This window comes from Natrix helvetica, assembly GCF_964273705.1.
Source record: "Natrix helvetica genome assembly, chromosome: 1".
NCBI classification, from domain to species: Eukaryota; Metazoa; Chordata; class Lepidosauria; order Squamata; family Natricidae; genus Natrix; species Natrix helvetica.
The window spans coordinates 293,262,153-293,277,080 of NC_138548.1; the positions used below are offsets into that span (position 1 = coordinate 293,262,153).

At 46.0% G+C, this 14,928-nt stretch overlaps 1 protein-coding gene across 7 annotated transcripts in view; it reads left to right on the forward strand.

Annotated features, from left to right (window-relative positions):
• Nucleotides 1-14,743, forward strand: part of DBN1 (drebrin 1) — a 49,610-nt gene extending 34,867 nt beyond the window's left edge. For 4 of the 7 annotated variants that reach the window (XM_081936939.1, XM_081936943.1, XM_081936942.1 and 1 more), the window contains 9 exons: nt 20-97; nt 614-765; nt 5,653-5,716; nt 5,967-6,026; nt 6,528-6,639; nt 10,843-10,977; nt 11,130-11,872; nt 12,534-12,636; nt 13,714-14,743. In XM_081936939.1, coding sequence (XP_081793065.1) covers nt 20-97; nt 614-765; nt 5,653-5,716; nt 5,967-6,026; nt 6,528-6,639; nt 10,843-10,977; nt 11,130-11,872; nt 12,534-12,636; nt 13,714-13,784 — 1,518 coding nt within the window. In that variant the 3' untranslated portion in view covers nt 13,785-14,743. The remainder of the gene's footprint in view (nt 1-19; nt 98-613; nt 766-5,652; nt 5,717-5,966; nt 6,027-6,527; nt 6,640-10,842; nt 10,978-11,129; nt 11,873-12,533; nt 12,637-13,713) is intronic. The other 3 variants (XM_081936940.1, XM_081936941.1, XM_081936945.1) reach the window with 3 other exon arrangements.
• Nucleotides 14,744-14,928: the final 185 nt, after the last annotated feature.

A 14,928-nucleotide genomic window follows, 5' to 3' on the forward strand; every position in this document is an offset into this window, starting at 1 on the left:
ACTGGTTTCTGAATTCTAGGGCACAGTCTATCAGAAGACAGATGCAGCTGTGGAGATGAAACGCCTCAACAGGGAGCAGTTCTGGGAGCAGGCTAAGGTTGGTCATCCTTCTTCTACATCAGGGGTGTCAAATTCAATTTCATTGAGGGATGCATCAGGGCTGTGGCTGACTTTCGAGGGCCGGGTGGGCGTGGCTGACTGGGTGGGCGTGGCCAGCTGGGTGGGCGTGGCCAGCTTGACGCGACTCCCCAAGCTGCTGTTTCCTCTTCGCATTTGGTAGATTGGGCCGAAGCCACGCTGGTCCAATGTTTCCACTTCGCACTGGGTAGACGGGGCCAAAGCAATGCAGGCCGGCCCCTTACATTTGCCAGGCCGGCCCCACGGGTCAGATCCGACCACATTGCGGGCTGAATCTGGCCAGTGGGCCTTGTGTTTGACACCCCTGTTCTACATAGCTCAGGCTGAGAGACACATATGTGTGGGTGCCAATAGGCTCATCAACCTGCCCAAAACACACGGTCGGTCCTGGCTTCCTTTGATCCCCTCTACTGTGTGATGGGAGGCATGTTATGACTAGAGTTGGCATTGACCATCCCTGTTTCCTCCTTTGCAGAAAGAGGAAGAGCTACGCAAAGAAGAAGAGCGGAAGAAAGCCCTGGATGAGCGGCTGCGTTTTGAGCAAGAGCGCATGGAGCAGGAGAGGCAGGAGCAAGAGGAGCGTGAGAAGCGCTACCGGGAGCGTGAAGAGCAAATCGAGGAGCATAGGCAAGGGAGGGACTAGGAGGAGGAGGAGGATGTGGAGGGTGGGGGTGCTGTTAGTAGTAATAGTGAGTGGGAGAAGCAATAGCCAGATCTATGGCATTCTCCAACTGAGACAAAAGCTGCTTCCTCCCACAGACGGTGGCATTTATGAGCAGCTGTAATTTTGTCCATTATTCTTTTGACGTGTTAGGCTTAGAATTTTATATAGATCTGTTATCTTTTTTTTTTTGTTTTTTTGCCAATCGTGGTTATGTTATGTTTTTCATGGTCTGATTGATTTTCTTTTAGAAGAGATTGCTGGTCTCCTAGGGTGAAGTTATAGTTCTACCTCTCTTTGGGAGGCGTCATTGATGTTATGTAGAAATACAAGGATGTTTCTTTGACACACTTTCATATTAGAAGTAAAAATTGTCTTGTCTCATTGCTTGCCCAGTTGCTTTTCCTTCTGTTTGGCTTGTCCTCGGTGTGTCCAAGTTGTGCCTCAATGTTCTGCCTGCCTTGCCCTAATTTTAATGAATCTGCTGCAGCTAGATACTTACATTATGCTTCAGTACTGGAAAAAGGCCGCACAGGTATTCAAGAGTACATGCTATGTTTTGACAACGGAAAGCCCCAAGTTCAAGTGCTGCTGCCCATCAAAAAGGAATTTGAATAGCTTACAAAAACTTGCTTCATTCCCTAACTGATTAGCCTTTTGCCGTGCGTATATTTAATTGTTGAGTAAGCTATAACTTGTTTTATTTATTACAATAAAAAAAAAACATTTCAAGGAATTTATTCTCCCAGCATGCCTGTGGGTTGATTAGACTGGGATACAGTGACTGCCGGTAGTCCTCCCAATTGGTTTATGGGGATTTCAGCCTCCCCAGTTCATACATAATGTTTCAGACTGTGCTTTATGGCTCTCTTCGGTCTCTTGGAAACATATGACAATTAGAAACAGCAACTCCTTTTCCCCCCTGATTGTGCCCTGTTAGTGAGCATTTACAGAAATCTGTTGGATATGCACTAGACTACAGCATAATCTCTCTCTGTATTTTTAATGGGAAGCCCAAAAGACCTAACTGGCGGCTTAATTGATTAAGCAGCTCTGAGGTGCATCAGGAAATGTCACCACTAGAAGCAAAATTGTCCTGCGGTCCCATTGTCCCCAGAGGGTCTGCTGAGGGACCCTCTCCTCTATTGATAGGCAAGGTGCCTCCGTGAGTGACATTTTCAGTGGGAGACAATAGGTCACAGAATGCCCTCACCCTGAAGCTACTATATATGGCCCCAATTGTTCTTATAGTTCTTTAACAAATTAAAGTGATATTATTCAAACTGATTTTGGACCTTAGTTGATTTGGGTACCTGTGAGTATATGGTTTTTAATTGCCTTGTGTGTTTATATATTATAGTTTTTGTTTTGCCATTCCCTGCTCAAGGTCCATTAGGATTGGGGCAGGCTAAAATAAATAGATTGGACAATGACCGAGATAGATAAAATGCTACTTATCCAGTAGTTTGTAGTAGATATGCAAGGTTATCCCAGCAATCGGATTGCCACCCTTCCACTTGTTACAAGATATCTGTGGTCCCGTTCCTTTCATATGCTTAAATGGACCAGTTGGGAGAATATGGTTTGTTGCAAGAACAATCTGCGGTTAATTGACTCCGGTTAGCTAGAACCCCAAGAGATTCCATTCAGCTCAAAACTTACACGTTACACTAAGTCAGTCAGCTGTATTAGAAGATTATCAAAACCCTATCCAATTGTGTTTTGGGGGGAAAAAATTGCTGAAGAGAAAGAATGGCAACAAAAGCATTACAGGAAGTTCTCATTTAGTGACTGCCTCGGTTGGGACCTGTTCATGGTTAAGATAGTGATAAAGTAACTTTGCAACGAATCCTCACATTTATGATCTCCACAGATCTGCGAAGCGAAGGAAAGCTGTAGTAAGATTGTAAGCAATGTCATGGTTTTACTTAGCGACCACTTCATTTAACGACTGAGTTGCCCGTTCCAAATGTGATCACTAAATGAGGACTACTTGCACAGAACTCACTGCTAATCCCCGTCAGCAGAAAACGTACCTTCCCAACATTGTTGAGCTGCTAGATTCAACTCACAGAGGTTGTTAGATAACTGATCAATGGGGAAGAGGCTAGTGATCTCAAGAAGTATTGCCAGTTTTCTTCTCGAGCAGTGTTTCTCAGCCTTGGCAACTTTAAGAAGGGTGGAGCCACAATTCTTAAAGTTGTTGAGATAGCAATACCACTTCACAGTGCTTTACGGCCCTCTCCAAGCGGTTTATGCAGAGTCAGCATATTACCCCCAACAATCTGGCTCCTCATTTTACTGGCCTGCGAAAGGATGAAAAGTTGAGTCGACCTTGAGCCTGGTGAGGATTGAACCCCTGGCGGTCAGCAGAATTAGCCTGCAATATTGCATTCTAACCCCTGTGCCACCACAGAGCGTGGTGATTGTGAAACATTGTTCTAGTTAAGATACCTAGTTAAGGTATGACTTAACAACATTAGAAATGAATGTTTATAAAACTGGCTGACCTAATTGGTGTGGGGGAGAGGTTCTATCATTTGGCTTATTCTTCATAATAAGAGTGAGAAGTGTCTTTTTTATTATTATAACAGCCATTATTTACAAAGATGATTCATGCAGTTCTTCTGTTTGCCTTTGATTCCTATGTTTAAGGTAGCATCTCTGTTAACAAATGAGAGAGAAGGGATGTAAAAAAGAGACAATTTTTGAACCCTCTGCTTAATTTTGTAGCGGGAGTCGGACAAGAGGTACCATCTAAGAAATCCTATAAGGGTTTGTGGTTTTGAATTTAGTTACGTAAGAAACTCTACACATTCCATAATTTTCCAGAATCAAAAGCATTTTTGCCACTCTTTAGAGACTCTTATCTACCGTGTTTCCCCGAAAATAAGACAGGGTCTTATTTTCTTTTGACCCCCGAAATAAGCGCTTGGCCGCCTTTTCAGGGAGGTCTTATTATTTTTGAGGTGCAGGAGGCGGTGAGCATGGTCACCTCATGGCTGCTGCTGTGTTGCAATATTTTCAGGGAGGGATTATTTTCAGGGGAGGGGTTATTTTAGCACAAGTGCTCAAAAGCCCAATTGGGCTTATTATCTGGGGAGCTCTTATTTTCGGGGAAACAGGGTACATGCAAAAATGGCATTTCTAATCATTCAATGTCAAGACACTGCAAACTTCAGCTCTGTAGGTCTTACTTCAAAGTGCTTATGGTCAGTTAAAACCTAAAGTATCAGCAGCAAATAAGTTTATGTTCATATGGTTGAAACTCAAAGAATTTTAATGGAGGTAGCTTGACCGCAACGCAGACCTGTATTCCAGGGGATGATCTTCATACAGGTACTTGACTTAGAACCATTGTTTAAGCATCTGAAGTTAGAACAGCACTGAAAAAGTGACTTGCAATCCTCACACTTATAACAGTTGCACCATTCCCATGGTCACATCATGGAAATTCAGGTGCTTGGCAACTGGTGTGTATTTACAGTGGCCGCAATGTCCCAGGGTCATGTGATCCACCTTTGCAGCCGACTTCCAACAAGCAAAATCAATGAGGGAAGCCAGATTTGCTTTATGATTCGCTTAACGACTACAATGATTTTCCTCACAACTGTGGCAAAAGTTGTAAAATCAAGCACAACTCATCTAACAAATGCCTTGCTTAGCAATAGAAATTCTGGTCCCAGTTGCGATTGTAACTCAATGACTAACTGTAGCATAATATAGATTAATGTGAGCATAATTGGGCAGTGGTTAGAATGCAGTATTGCAGGCTAATTCTGCCGACTGCCAGCAGTTCGATCGTGACCAGCTCTCCATCCTTCTGAGCTTTCCATCCTTCTGAGGTCAGTAAAATGAGGGCCCAGATTGTTGGGGGCAATAGGCTGGCTGTGTAAACTGCTTAGAGAGGACTGTACAGCCCTACAAAGCGGTATATAAGTCAAAGTGCTATTGCTATATCTGAAGGCTTAGGAAGAATTACATTTTTTAGAAAATGGTGGATGAAATTTTAGAAATTGGATGAAATAGTGAAGACTTGGTTAATTTTCAAGCAGGCATTAGGATACAAAATCAAACAATAAATATGAAAAATAGTTGCTTTTCAAAAAATAAAGTGATAAATTATAAAATGTAATACTATACACAGAAACAACATTCAGATAAACAACAATTTTAAAAGAAGGTATGAAGGTAAGTTGAGAATTGAAATATGATGTTGCAAAACAATTTTTCCAGAACTTAGAATATTATATGGCAGCAATGTTTTTTTCACTTTGGATCCTTCAGGGTAAAATGGTTGTGAACAATTGACAGGTGAAAGGATGTTTAGAATTTCTAAGTTCTGAATAAGAGCCTGAATAGTTTTCTGCTGAATTCTGGCAGGAACTTAAAACATTTTTTTTATAAATCAACTATCCTCAGAATTTCCACAAATTGGGGGAAAAATGGGCCATCCACTTCGGTGATGACATCATTATGATCGCCATTGCCCCCTTTAATTCTTGTGGTCAAATAAATTATTACAATTTGGCCTCCTCCGTCAGCTGCAAAGGGTTATTATTGCCAGAAAGCAGAGATGCAAAACCAGATTTAGAATGGACTTTGAGGAATGAAAGATATGACAAATGAAACATTTGTGCCTGTTAATGAACACTGAAAGAAGACACCAGTAACAGGTTTGATTAAAAAACAAACAAACAGCAGAGTGTGAAATGCTCTCCATGGTCTCTGGATGGATGAGAATACTGAAGTGTGGACATCCAATTTAATGTTAGGAAACTCAAATAGCCTGTCAATTCTGCCTAGGATTCTTGAGTCAGTGTTGCAAATGTCCATCTTTCCTTTACCACTAGGCGAAAGCAGCAGAGCCTGGAAGCAGAAGAAGCCAAGCAGCGATTGAAGGAGCAATCCATCTTTGTAAGTGAAGCTTCAGGAGCTGGGGGAAGGTTGCCCAGTTGTGCAGCCGGCTTCCCCCAGGATCTTGGCAGGAGGAAGAATGGAGCACCAAGGCTGGCTGGGGGACTTTGGGGACTGATTCTGCAGCCAGGGAGATGGCATTCTTCCCAAGGGCTCTCCCTTGCTCCAGCTTAATGCTAGGTCAGGGCATAAATAGGGCTTTTTGGTGTGGTTGAGGTGCCCTGGGGCTGACGCTGACCTCTCTCCCTAGGGGGAGCAGGAGGACGATGAAGACAGGCAGCAGCCCAAAAAGTCTGAGTCGGAGGTGGAGGTGAGTGCGGCCCCGGGGCACAGCATGCATTGTCTAGGCAGAAGACTCCCCTTGCACCCTACTAGGGTACTGCTGCATGAGGTTGTGGCATTGTGTGCAAAGGTTCACAGGGAAAGGTAGGCTTCAGTTTGATGGCTGTGATCTAGCTGGAGTTGTATGTCAACGAATGGAGTCTGTGCTTAAGCAGCAGGGTTGGGCCTGAGTTTTATCTTGGGGGAAGCAACGTGTGTGTGTGTGCGTGCTTTGTATTCATTTCGTTGGAAGCCAGTTTGTCGTGCTGTTGCTCTTGATGTCACTCTGTGCCATTGTTCCTGCTGGAGGGGCATGGGGGGCACATTGCATATGCGTGGCACGTGTCTACTTTTGTCACTCTTGACCTGGCTACTGCATGGAAAGGATGGGGCAGAGAGTTCAGTCTGTATTTAAGGCAGCGGGTATACTATGAAGGGCTGTGCTGTGCTTGACCCTTGTCTCTCTCCCCTTCCCCTCGCTTCCTGGTAGGAGGCAGCTGCCATTATTGCTCAGCGGCCTGAGAACCCTCGGGAGTTCTTCCGGCAGCAAGAACGAGTGGCTTCGGCTAGCTCTGAGACACCCTCACCCTTCAACAGAACAGGTAGGCAGCTTTCAAGGTCTCCTGCTCTGGAAAGAGAAAGCCAAAAATGGCAACAGTGGCTTTCAAGGGACATGACCGTAGAAACGTGGCAATGAAGGTTTGGGGGTTTATTGTCAATACTTAGGTGGCCCTTGCATTGGAAAGTAAGAAAATGCACTTTGATGCTTAAAGGACATGGAATATCCAGCAATTTCTGCCACTGGGAGAATCTAGGCAGAGAATGATGGTGGCAGAAAAAGACAAACTGGGTGGTGGCTGATCTTTTTTTGTTTTTAACTACAGGAAAGCACATTAAGCCAGCACTTTATACCAAAGCTAACTTTTAAAAAAGGGATACCATCTAATACAAATAGAAGGACACCCTTCCACTTAACATATAAACAGGTTTTGAAACTCACACTCACAGAATATGGTAGAATCCAGTTATTCCATAGAATTTGATATGTACAGTATATCACAGACGTGAGTACACCCCCCCCCCTCACATTTTGTAAATATTTAAGTATATCTTTTCACGTGACAACACTGAAGAAATGACACTTGGCTACAATGTAAAGTAGTGAGTACACAGCTTGTATAACAGTGTAAATATGCTGTCTCCTCAAAATAATGCGACACACAGTCATTAATATCTAAACTGCTGGCAAGATATACTTAAATATATGTGCATTATTTGAAATTTGGAATGTGTACATGCATAGGCCTCCATTCCTAACGAAAGTGACCCCGGAATGACAAAATACGTGTTTGAGATCACAATACATCACTATATTGCACCAAGTGTACAAGGGGAGGAGTTTATATCATGATGCCCCAACCTTTTTTTAACCGACTTTCTCAGTTTCTTCTGTTCAGAGGCATGACATATTAATGTTGCAAAGCATTTGCACTTTCGGTCATGGATAGTTTGGGAAGCATGATGAGGGATGAAAAGCTTTATTTATTCTAATACTTAAATACTGCTCCTATCACCAGACTCCAAAACAATAATATATCAGATCAAATAAAATTTAAGTTCATATCACTATCCTTGTACAATGAAAATCAAATTGTTTATCAAACTATACCAAAGGCAGAGTTTATTTTATTTTATTTTATTGTCATTGCATCTCATACAGCGAAATTAAATGCCATCTTCAAAGTACATTATACATAAAAAATGAAACATAGCCCACATCCTTCACATTCTATGCAATTGAATTGAAAACCCTTGATATTGCATTAATATTGCATTATATCGTAGAATTCAGCAGTTACTGCTCTGAGATAGAAGCTGTTTTTCAACCTATTCCTCCCTGTTTTTATAGTCCTGTACCGCCTGCCAGATGGTAATAGTTCAAAAAAATGGCGCCCAGGATGAGATGGATCTTTAAGAATATTTTGAACTTTCTTAAGGCAGTGGGGCTATAAAGCTCTTCCAAAGAGGGGAGAGGGCAACCAATGATCCTCTGGGCAATGACGTTAGCCCTCTGGAGCACTGTCCTCTCTGTTACTGTGCAATTGGCAAACCATACACAGATGCAGTAAGTTAGAATACTCTCTATGGTGCAGCGGTAGAAGGTCAGCAGCAGTTTTTCATTCAGTTGTTGTTTCCTGAGAAGTCTCTTAACTTAAGTTTCGAATGCCCAAATAAAATGATCTTTGTCGCTTCCTGGAGAGAGTGGTGAGGCCATCTTGGCTTCTGGGAGAATCAGTTTTTGCATAATGTGATGGGGATGGCAGTGGGGTGTGTGCAAAGGCTGTAATTGGAGAAGAAGTGCCGGGTCAGCAGAGAGTATCCTTTTCCACAAGCAAACTAGATCTGCTGCTTAGGACACAGATGCAGACTTTGAGAGGAGGAGCTAAACTGAAGGTTTTTTTTTTTTTTCATGAAGTCAGATTGATGATCTGGAATGGCCAATAGCCTTAATGCATTTTGCAATCTCCTGAGCTGCTGCTGCAAGAAATGGGAGGTAGGGAGCTCATGGCAGCCATTGTTAGTCTACTGATCCTTTGCTGCACCTCTACTGTGACTTATTCTGTCTCCTATTGGGTTGACCCCAAGAGCTGGCCAACCACTTCTGTCCCTACCTGCAGTAAGTCCAAAGCCGTACCTTCTGAAATCTTCTGCATTATGCCTTACATTTTGGACCTCCATATTGTCTATGTTTGGTTGGCTCTTTGGGGGCGCAGATATAGTTACTTCAAGTACAAATTCATTTCCCATCACTACTGACATCTCCTGCCTCTTGGCTCTCTCTTTTCTTCCCTCCACCTTCCTGCATAGCTGCTCAAGCCCTTCCCGCTGATCTGTCTTGGCCCTGCCGTTCCATAGTCCCCAACCTTGCTTCCCATTTCCTCCTGCACTGCCCATGGCAGTGTCCTCTCATTCTCTTTGGCTTCCCGGGGGGCTTGCCTTCTTTCCCTGCTACCTGGCCCCGGACCTGAGTATGGACCGCCCAATGGCAGGAGAAGTGGGGTGGGTAACGGAGTGGGCTGCCGGAGGGAAGACTGACTGTTCTCTTCTGCTTTCTTTGTCTTCGTCCGTCTGTCTGTCTTTCTCTCAGCAGGTCGTCTGCACTGTCCTTTCATAAAGACACCTGACAGTGGGCCGCCTTCTTCCTCCTCTTCCTCTTCCTCCCCTCCACGGACTCCCTTCCCCTATATCACTTGCCACCGCACACCAAACCTCTCTTCCTTCTTCCCATGTAGGTAGCCAGGTCCCGGCTGGGCTTTGGGAAGTTGGTTTGCAGAGGTGGCTCTGCAGAAGTGGCTTTGATACACCCCCCCCTCCCCCAGAGGCTTTTTTTGTTTATTTATTTTGCCATGTCCCATCTCATCTCACCTCTGAAAGCAGGAAAAGGAGCCAGTAACTATGCAGGAACTATCCATCACAGCCTGGCTCACGAAATCTCAGCCTTTGGCATCCTGCTTGTGGGCTGGCTGCATGCATCATCCTCAAGCGATAACAAACCCCCCCCCCCCCCCCCCAATGTGTGGATTTATTTATGGACACCATTTCTGTTCTGCTGCAATTTCAGGGACTTTCAGCGGTTTACATAAAGCGTAAAACCAAACATAAAAACCGATGCGCTTAAAAACAATAAGACAATCTCACCCAAACCAAAACTACAGAGTGTAAAAAAATGAGATGCCTTGACAGAAATCAGGGAAAGGCTCTCCAGAGCAACTTGGCATTTGAAAGCTTCTAAAATGTTAGCAAGGAGGGGAGGGGGAGGTGCTACCCTGGTCAAAGCCAGCAGGGTGTTCCCCAGCATCACACTGTCCCAGGAAAGCAGCGCCTCCTCGCTTCAGATGAAAGCAACGGTGCTGGGAAGAGTGAGGTCTTGAATGAGGTTTCCACAGTAACAATCCTCGGGGAGAGTTTCTCCATTCATTTGCCCTCCCTCCCTCCCCGTTAATGCATTCATGGGCTGCTCCAGGAACACTCCTACACCCAACCATTGGTTCCCAGGCCAAAGCATTGACACCACCTGGGGCAACCATAGTTTAAAGCTTTTGATGTAAATTTCATTTGCTGGAAGCCAAAGCACCCGCATGTGAAGACCGACAGCATTTACACACAGCATGGCTGTTCGGGGGTGGAGGGGAGGAGGATCCCTATATAGCTTGTGTTGGTGGGGAAAAGCCAAGGGTGGCCCTCTTGGCTTAATGTGGTTTGGGGACCCTGAGAATCTGGCACAACTGTCTTATCCTATGGCTTGCTGTGGGCTGTGCTTCCAAAGACAGCTAAAAGCGGGATGGATACAGCCGGTGATCTTAAAATGTCACTCGGCCGCAGGAAATCCTGCAGCTGCAGCCTTGCGTTTTCTCGAGTCAGGCCCTTCTCTGTGGTTCTATGATTCTGGGGCTGCCTTTGCTTTTTGTCCTCTCTGGCCCCATCAAAAGCAGGCGGTGCAGGGGGTTCACTGCCCCACTTCCCAGCATGCTTGTCAGTGAAAAGACAGGGAGGATGGCCTTGCGCTGGAACTGTCCTGGGAGGAAGAGAAAGAGAGATGCTGGGAGGACCCCCGGGGTTTCTATTCTCGGCTGTGAAAAAAATCATGTGTTTTTGGAGGTGCTGTTAGATCACATGACTCTTTTGGTTTCAAGTGAAGGTGCCACATTTTTTTTCTGTATGCACTTGGGGGGCCCTGGGCCTCAGGGACTTGTGGCTTTTGCCTTGTCCGCTCCCTCTTGAGTGCCTATGTGGCTCATTCACAGGCAGCCAGACGGAAACACACAGAAAGGCCTCTGCCTCTGCTAGTAGCCCCTGTGACTCCAGTACGGCTTCCACGCCAGTGGGTGAGCAGATTGAGCGTGCCCTGGATGAGGTGACGCAACAGGATGCTTTAAAAGGTAGGCGCTGCTCCTGTCTCCGCAGTCAGTGTTGTCTCTGTTCCCAGACGAATTAGCAGGACGTTGGCTATCTTTGCATTCTGTCCAGTTAACAGAGGGCCAGCCCTGTGCCACCCTCCAAACACCCTCCTCTCGCTTCCTCCCTCTTGCAGACTCCTCCAGCCCGAGCAGTGAAGAGACAGGCATGGCATCTGCTACGAACTGGGCTCCCCCCAGTGAAGAACAACCAGTGGAGAAAGCAGAAGAGCCTCCTGGGGCTACAGCCTGGCAAGGCCCCGACTGGACAGAACCACAGCAAAGTGGGACTGACCCTGTTGAAGACGTGGTGCTCCCCGAGTCCAAAGAAGAGCCTCTCTTCCCAGTAGCCCCGCCTCCCAAAGAAGAGCCTCAGTTCCCAGCAGCCCCGGTCCCTGTGCAGAGTGAGGATGCTTTAGACCTGGGGGAGGCCTTTGGTTTTTCACAACCGCCTGCGCCCCCCTCTGAGAACATTCTTGACCTGTGGCAGAACGACAGCACCGTTGTGGAACCCAACCCTCCTGAAGCCTGGGAGCTCCAGCAGGGTGGACCTCCCACCCCAGCCCCGTGGGATCTTCGTGATGGGCCTTCCATGCCTGCCCCCATGCTGGTTGAGGTGGATGCCCCTCCAGGGGCACCGGAGCCCCTGTCTTCTGCAGGCCTCCCTGAAGATAACCTCTTGAACTTCAATGACCTGCCTGAGCCCCCAGCAACTTTCTGTGATGCAGATCAGGACGAAGAGCCAGCGAGCATCATTGCTGTGGAAGGGCTGCATCAGATGACGCTCAGCTACCAGCATGCCCTGCAGGAAGCCTCCGGGGTGCACCAAGAGCCCCAACTGCTCACCAACGGGGAGACTGCCCAAAAGGAGAGCACGCAGGTAGGGCTGAGGAGGTTTGAAAGCAATTTTGCAATCCCTGTGCCGGCCTTCGGAAGCAGACCAAAGCTCACATGTGATGCTACTATAGCACGGCTTCCCGTGGCACACTTTCGCAGACAGGATTCACACGTGTTTGAGTGGCTCGTTGTGGTTGAGAGCACGGTGACAACCCAGCTGTTGTTTTATTGTGTAAACCAGGCCATCATCATATCATGCCTGGGTATGATTGAAGCATAGAATGATATATGAAGAAAATTAGTAGGTTTTGTTAGTTTGGGCTTAGACATAGCGTTTTCTCTGAACTTTTGCTAACCTTGCTACTGGAGAAGTGATATCTAGAGTTTCCTTTCCTGTAAATGAATGAAAAGAAGAATGAATTCCTTTGCAGCCTTAAATAGTGTTTGTTCCATTCGTGCGGATTAATTAATCTTTGGTGGTTTTTTTTTTTTTTACAACGCTGTCGTACAATGAGAGTTGTGAAAAGATGGGCCTTCTCCAGTTTTCAAATGCATGTTAATGAATAGCAACCTTTTGTGCAAATTGTAATGATGTGGAGTAGGCTAGCACAGATGATGGTTATTCTGTATTCATAAATTGGGAATAGGCACTGTGAACATCTTTCAAAGGGGAGCAAATGCGACCATTTGATTTTCTCTTCCAGACCAGCGAGGGCTATTTTAGCCAATCACAAGATGAAGACTGTAACCAATCAGAAGAACTCTCTGCTAAAGCTCCTCCTCCAGTGTTCTACAATAAGCCCCCAGGTAGGCTCTGAGAGTTATAGGTGGTCTTAGAGAAATCCATTCCATAGCAAAAAAACAAGACATTAATTTAAATGGGAGTAATTTCAAATTGTACATTTGATAGGGGAAAAAAATGTAAGGTACAAATATAAACTCTGGCAGACTTTGCTTGGCAGTGGTGCCTATGAAACAAATCCTTGTCAACCACAAGTTAAGCATGAGCCACCAGCGTGAAACACTGAAGAGATTGGACAACTATTTGTTTGAAGTGGTGTAGGGTTTCCTGCCTGAACTGAGGGAGGGGTGGGGGTTGGACTAGAAGACCTCCAAGGTCCACCTCTTATGGATAAACAGTTATCCTGAGGCGAATTGATGGGAAGAACATAGAATCTAGATTGGTGTTTTCCAAACTTGGCAATGTTAAGATGTGTGGATTTCAAATCCCAGAATTGCCCAGCCAGCATGGGAGTAAAATTACAAGGTTGAGGCTAGAGATAAGGAAGAATTCCTCACTGTAGGAGCTGTCAGCCAGTGGAATAAGCTGACAATCTACGGTAATGGGATGAGTTCTCTCTTGGTTGAGGTGGAGGTCAGTTCTCAAATATGCATTAGTTTATCTAGTTTGAACTAGATAACCTCTGTGGTCCTTTACGGCTCTGCGATTCTAAGAGAGGCTAATTGCGAGGGCAATATAAACAGATGCACGTGGGCCTTGCATGGTCATATTGTACTAATAGAAAGGGGACAACTTAACAGTTTGGCCAGACATGAAAACAGGGTTTCATGTGACTGGGAACTCGGGGGAATGCTGTCCTATCTTGTGGATCATGGTTAGTTCATTCAAGCGTGACCACCGCTATTCCCCAGCAACGGAGGGAATGAAGAGGTGGATCTGGTGGATATCTCTCCATTGCAGCCTGCTCAGTCAGACATTCTTAATGCCTGAACACACTTTAACCTTCTGTCGAGACATAAAATGGGCTCCCTTCGGGATTCCTGAAATAGAAGCATTAGTGATTTCCTTGGAGAAGGCAAACAGCCAGCCCTGCTTGCAGCTAATGTTTTTTTGTTGTTTGTTTCTTCTTCTTTTTCCCTCAGAGATTGACATCACCTGTTGGGATGCTGACCCAGTGCCAGAAGAAGAGGAGAGCTTTGGGGGCAGCGTTTAAGGCTGACTCCCAGGCCAAACTCCTCAACCCTGCACCTAGCAAGTCCAGTGTCTGCAAGCCTGGAGCAGCCGCAGTGAGGGCCTGGTGCCCCCTTGCTCCATATTGTAGCCCTGCGGTCCATGGCCTCAGATTGTACCCCAGCCAGATAGAAAAATCTGGAAGGGGGGGATAACTTTTTCCAGTGCGCGCTCTTTCTCTCTCTCTCTCTCTCTCTCTTTCTCTCTCTCTCTCTTTCTTTCTCTCTCTTTTTCTAATGGTGTCAAATAGGAAACGTGTAAATCTGCCTGGTCCCCTCTTTGTTGGTAGCTTCCCTGCAGACCCCTTTCCTGTTGCCTTTGCCCATGGGGTTTTTTTCAGATCCCTCCTGTCCCAATGCCATTTATGCCATTTGGGTTGATCTCTTGGGATGGGGGGATGGGTGAGGTGTGCAGCTCTTGGGGGAGGATGGGAGGAACTTTTCTCCACTCAGGCTCTGCCAGAGTTTTGAGTATTTTGCACGAATTAAAATAAAATAAAATATGGCAATAAAGTGGCCCTGTGTGGGCAAGGCACTGGCTTCCATCTTTTCCCTTCTCCACTTGGTCCACAGAGGCCTTGTTCCCAGGGAAGCAGAAGCCCTGTCCATTTTTGGGTTCCAGCAAACGTTAGCAGCAAGAGACGCTCTTCCCCCCCACCAACCCCACAGCTCAGCTCCGCTCCGCTCGGTGGCCCTCTGTCTGAGAGCAAGCCTGTTCCAGACCCTTCTCCTCAGGTCTTTATTTGCCCTGGGAGCCTGGGACAAGGGGACACTCTGGATGGGCACCTTTCTCCTTTCTCTTTCTTCTTTCCTCATCCATTCCATGCTTCGTTTTCTCCCTCCCCCCACCCCCCGTACAGTAATTGTTTTTTTTGAAAGCACAAATTCTGTAACAGCAATGTGCTTATGTATGTTAATAAATAAATTGATTCCAAGCAGGGCAGCTGGCTTTGAAATCCAGGATGACTTTATTGGAAAGGGGGAAAAGTGTGGGGGTGGAGATGGGGTGGGGCAAATGCTGAAGAACTGCAGGGGCCCACTGAGTCTGTCCGAGTTCTACAGAAAGCCACGGAGGGCAACTCTATTGTCTGTTTTTATTTCTGGTGGCATCCTTTTCTCCCCTACCAT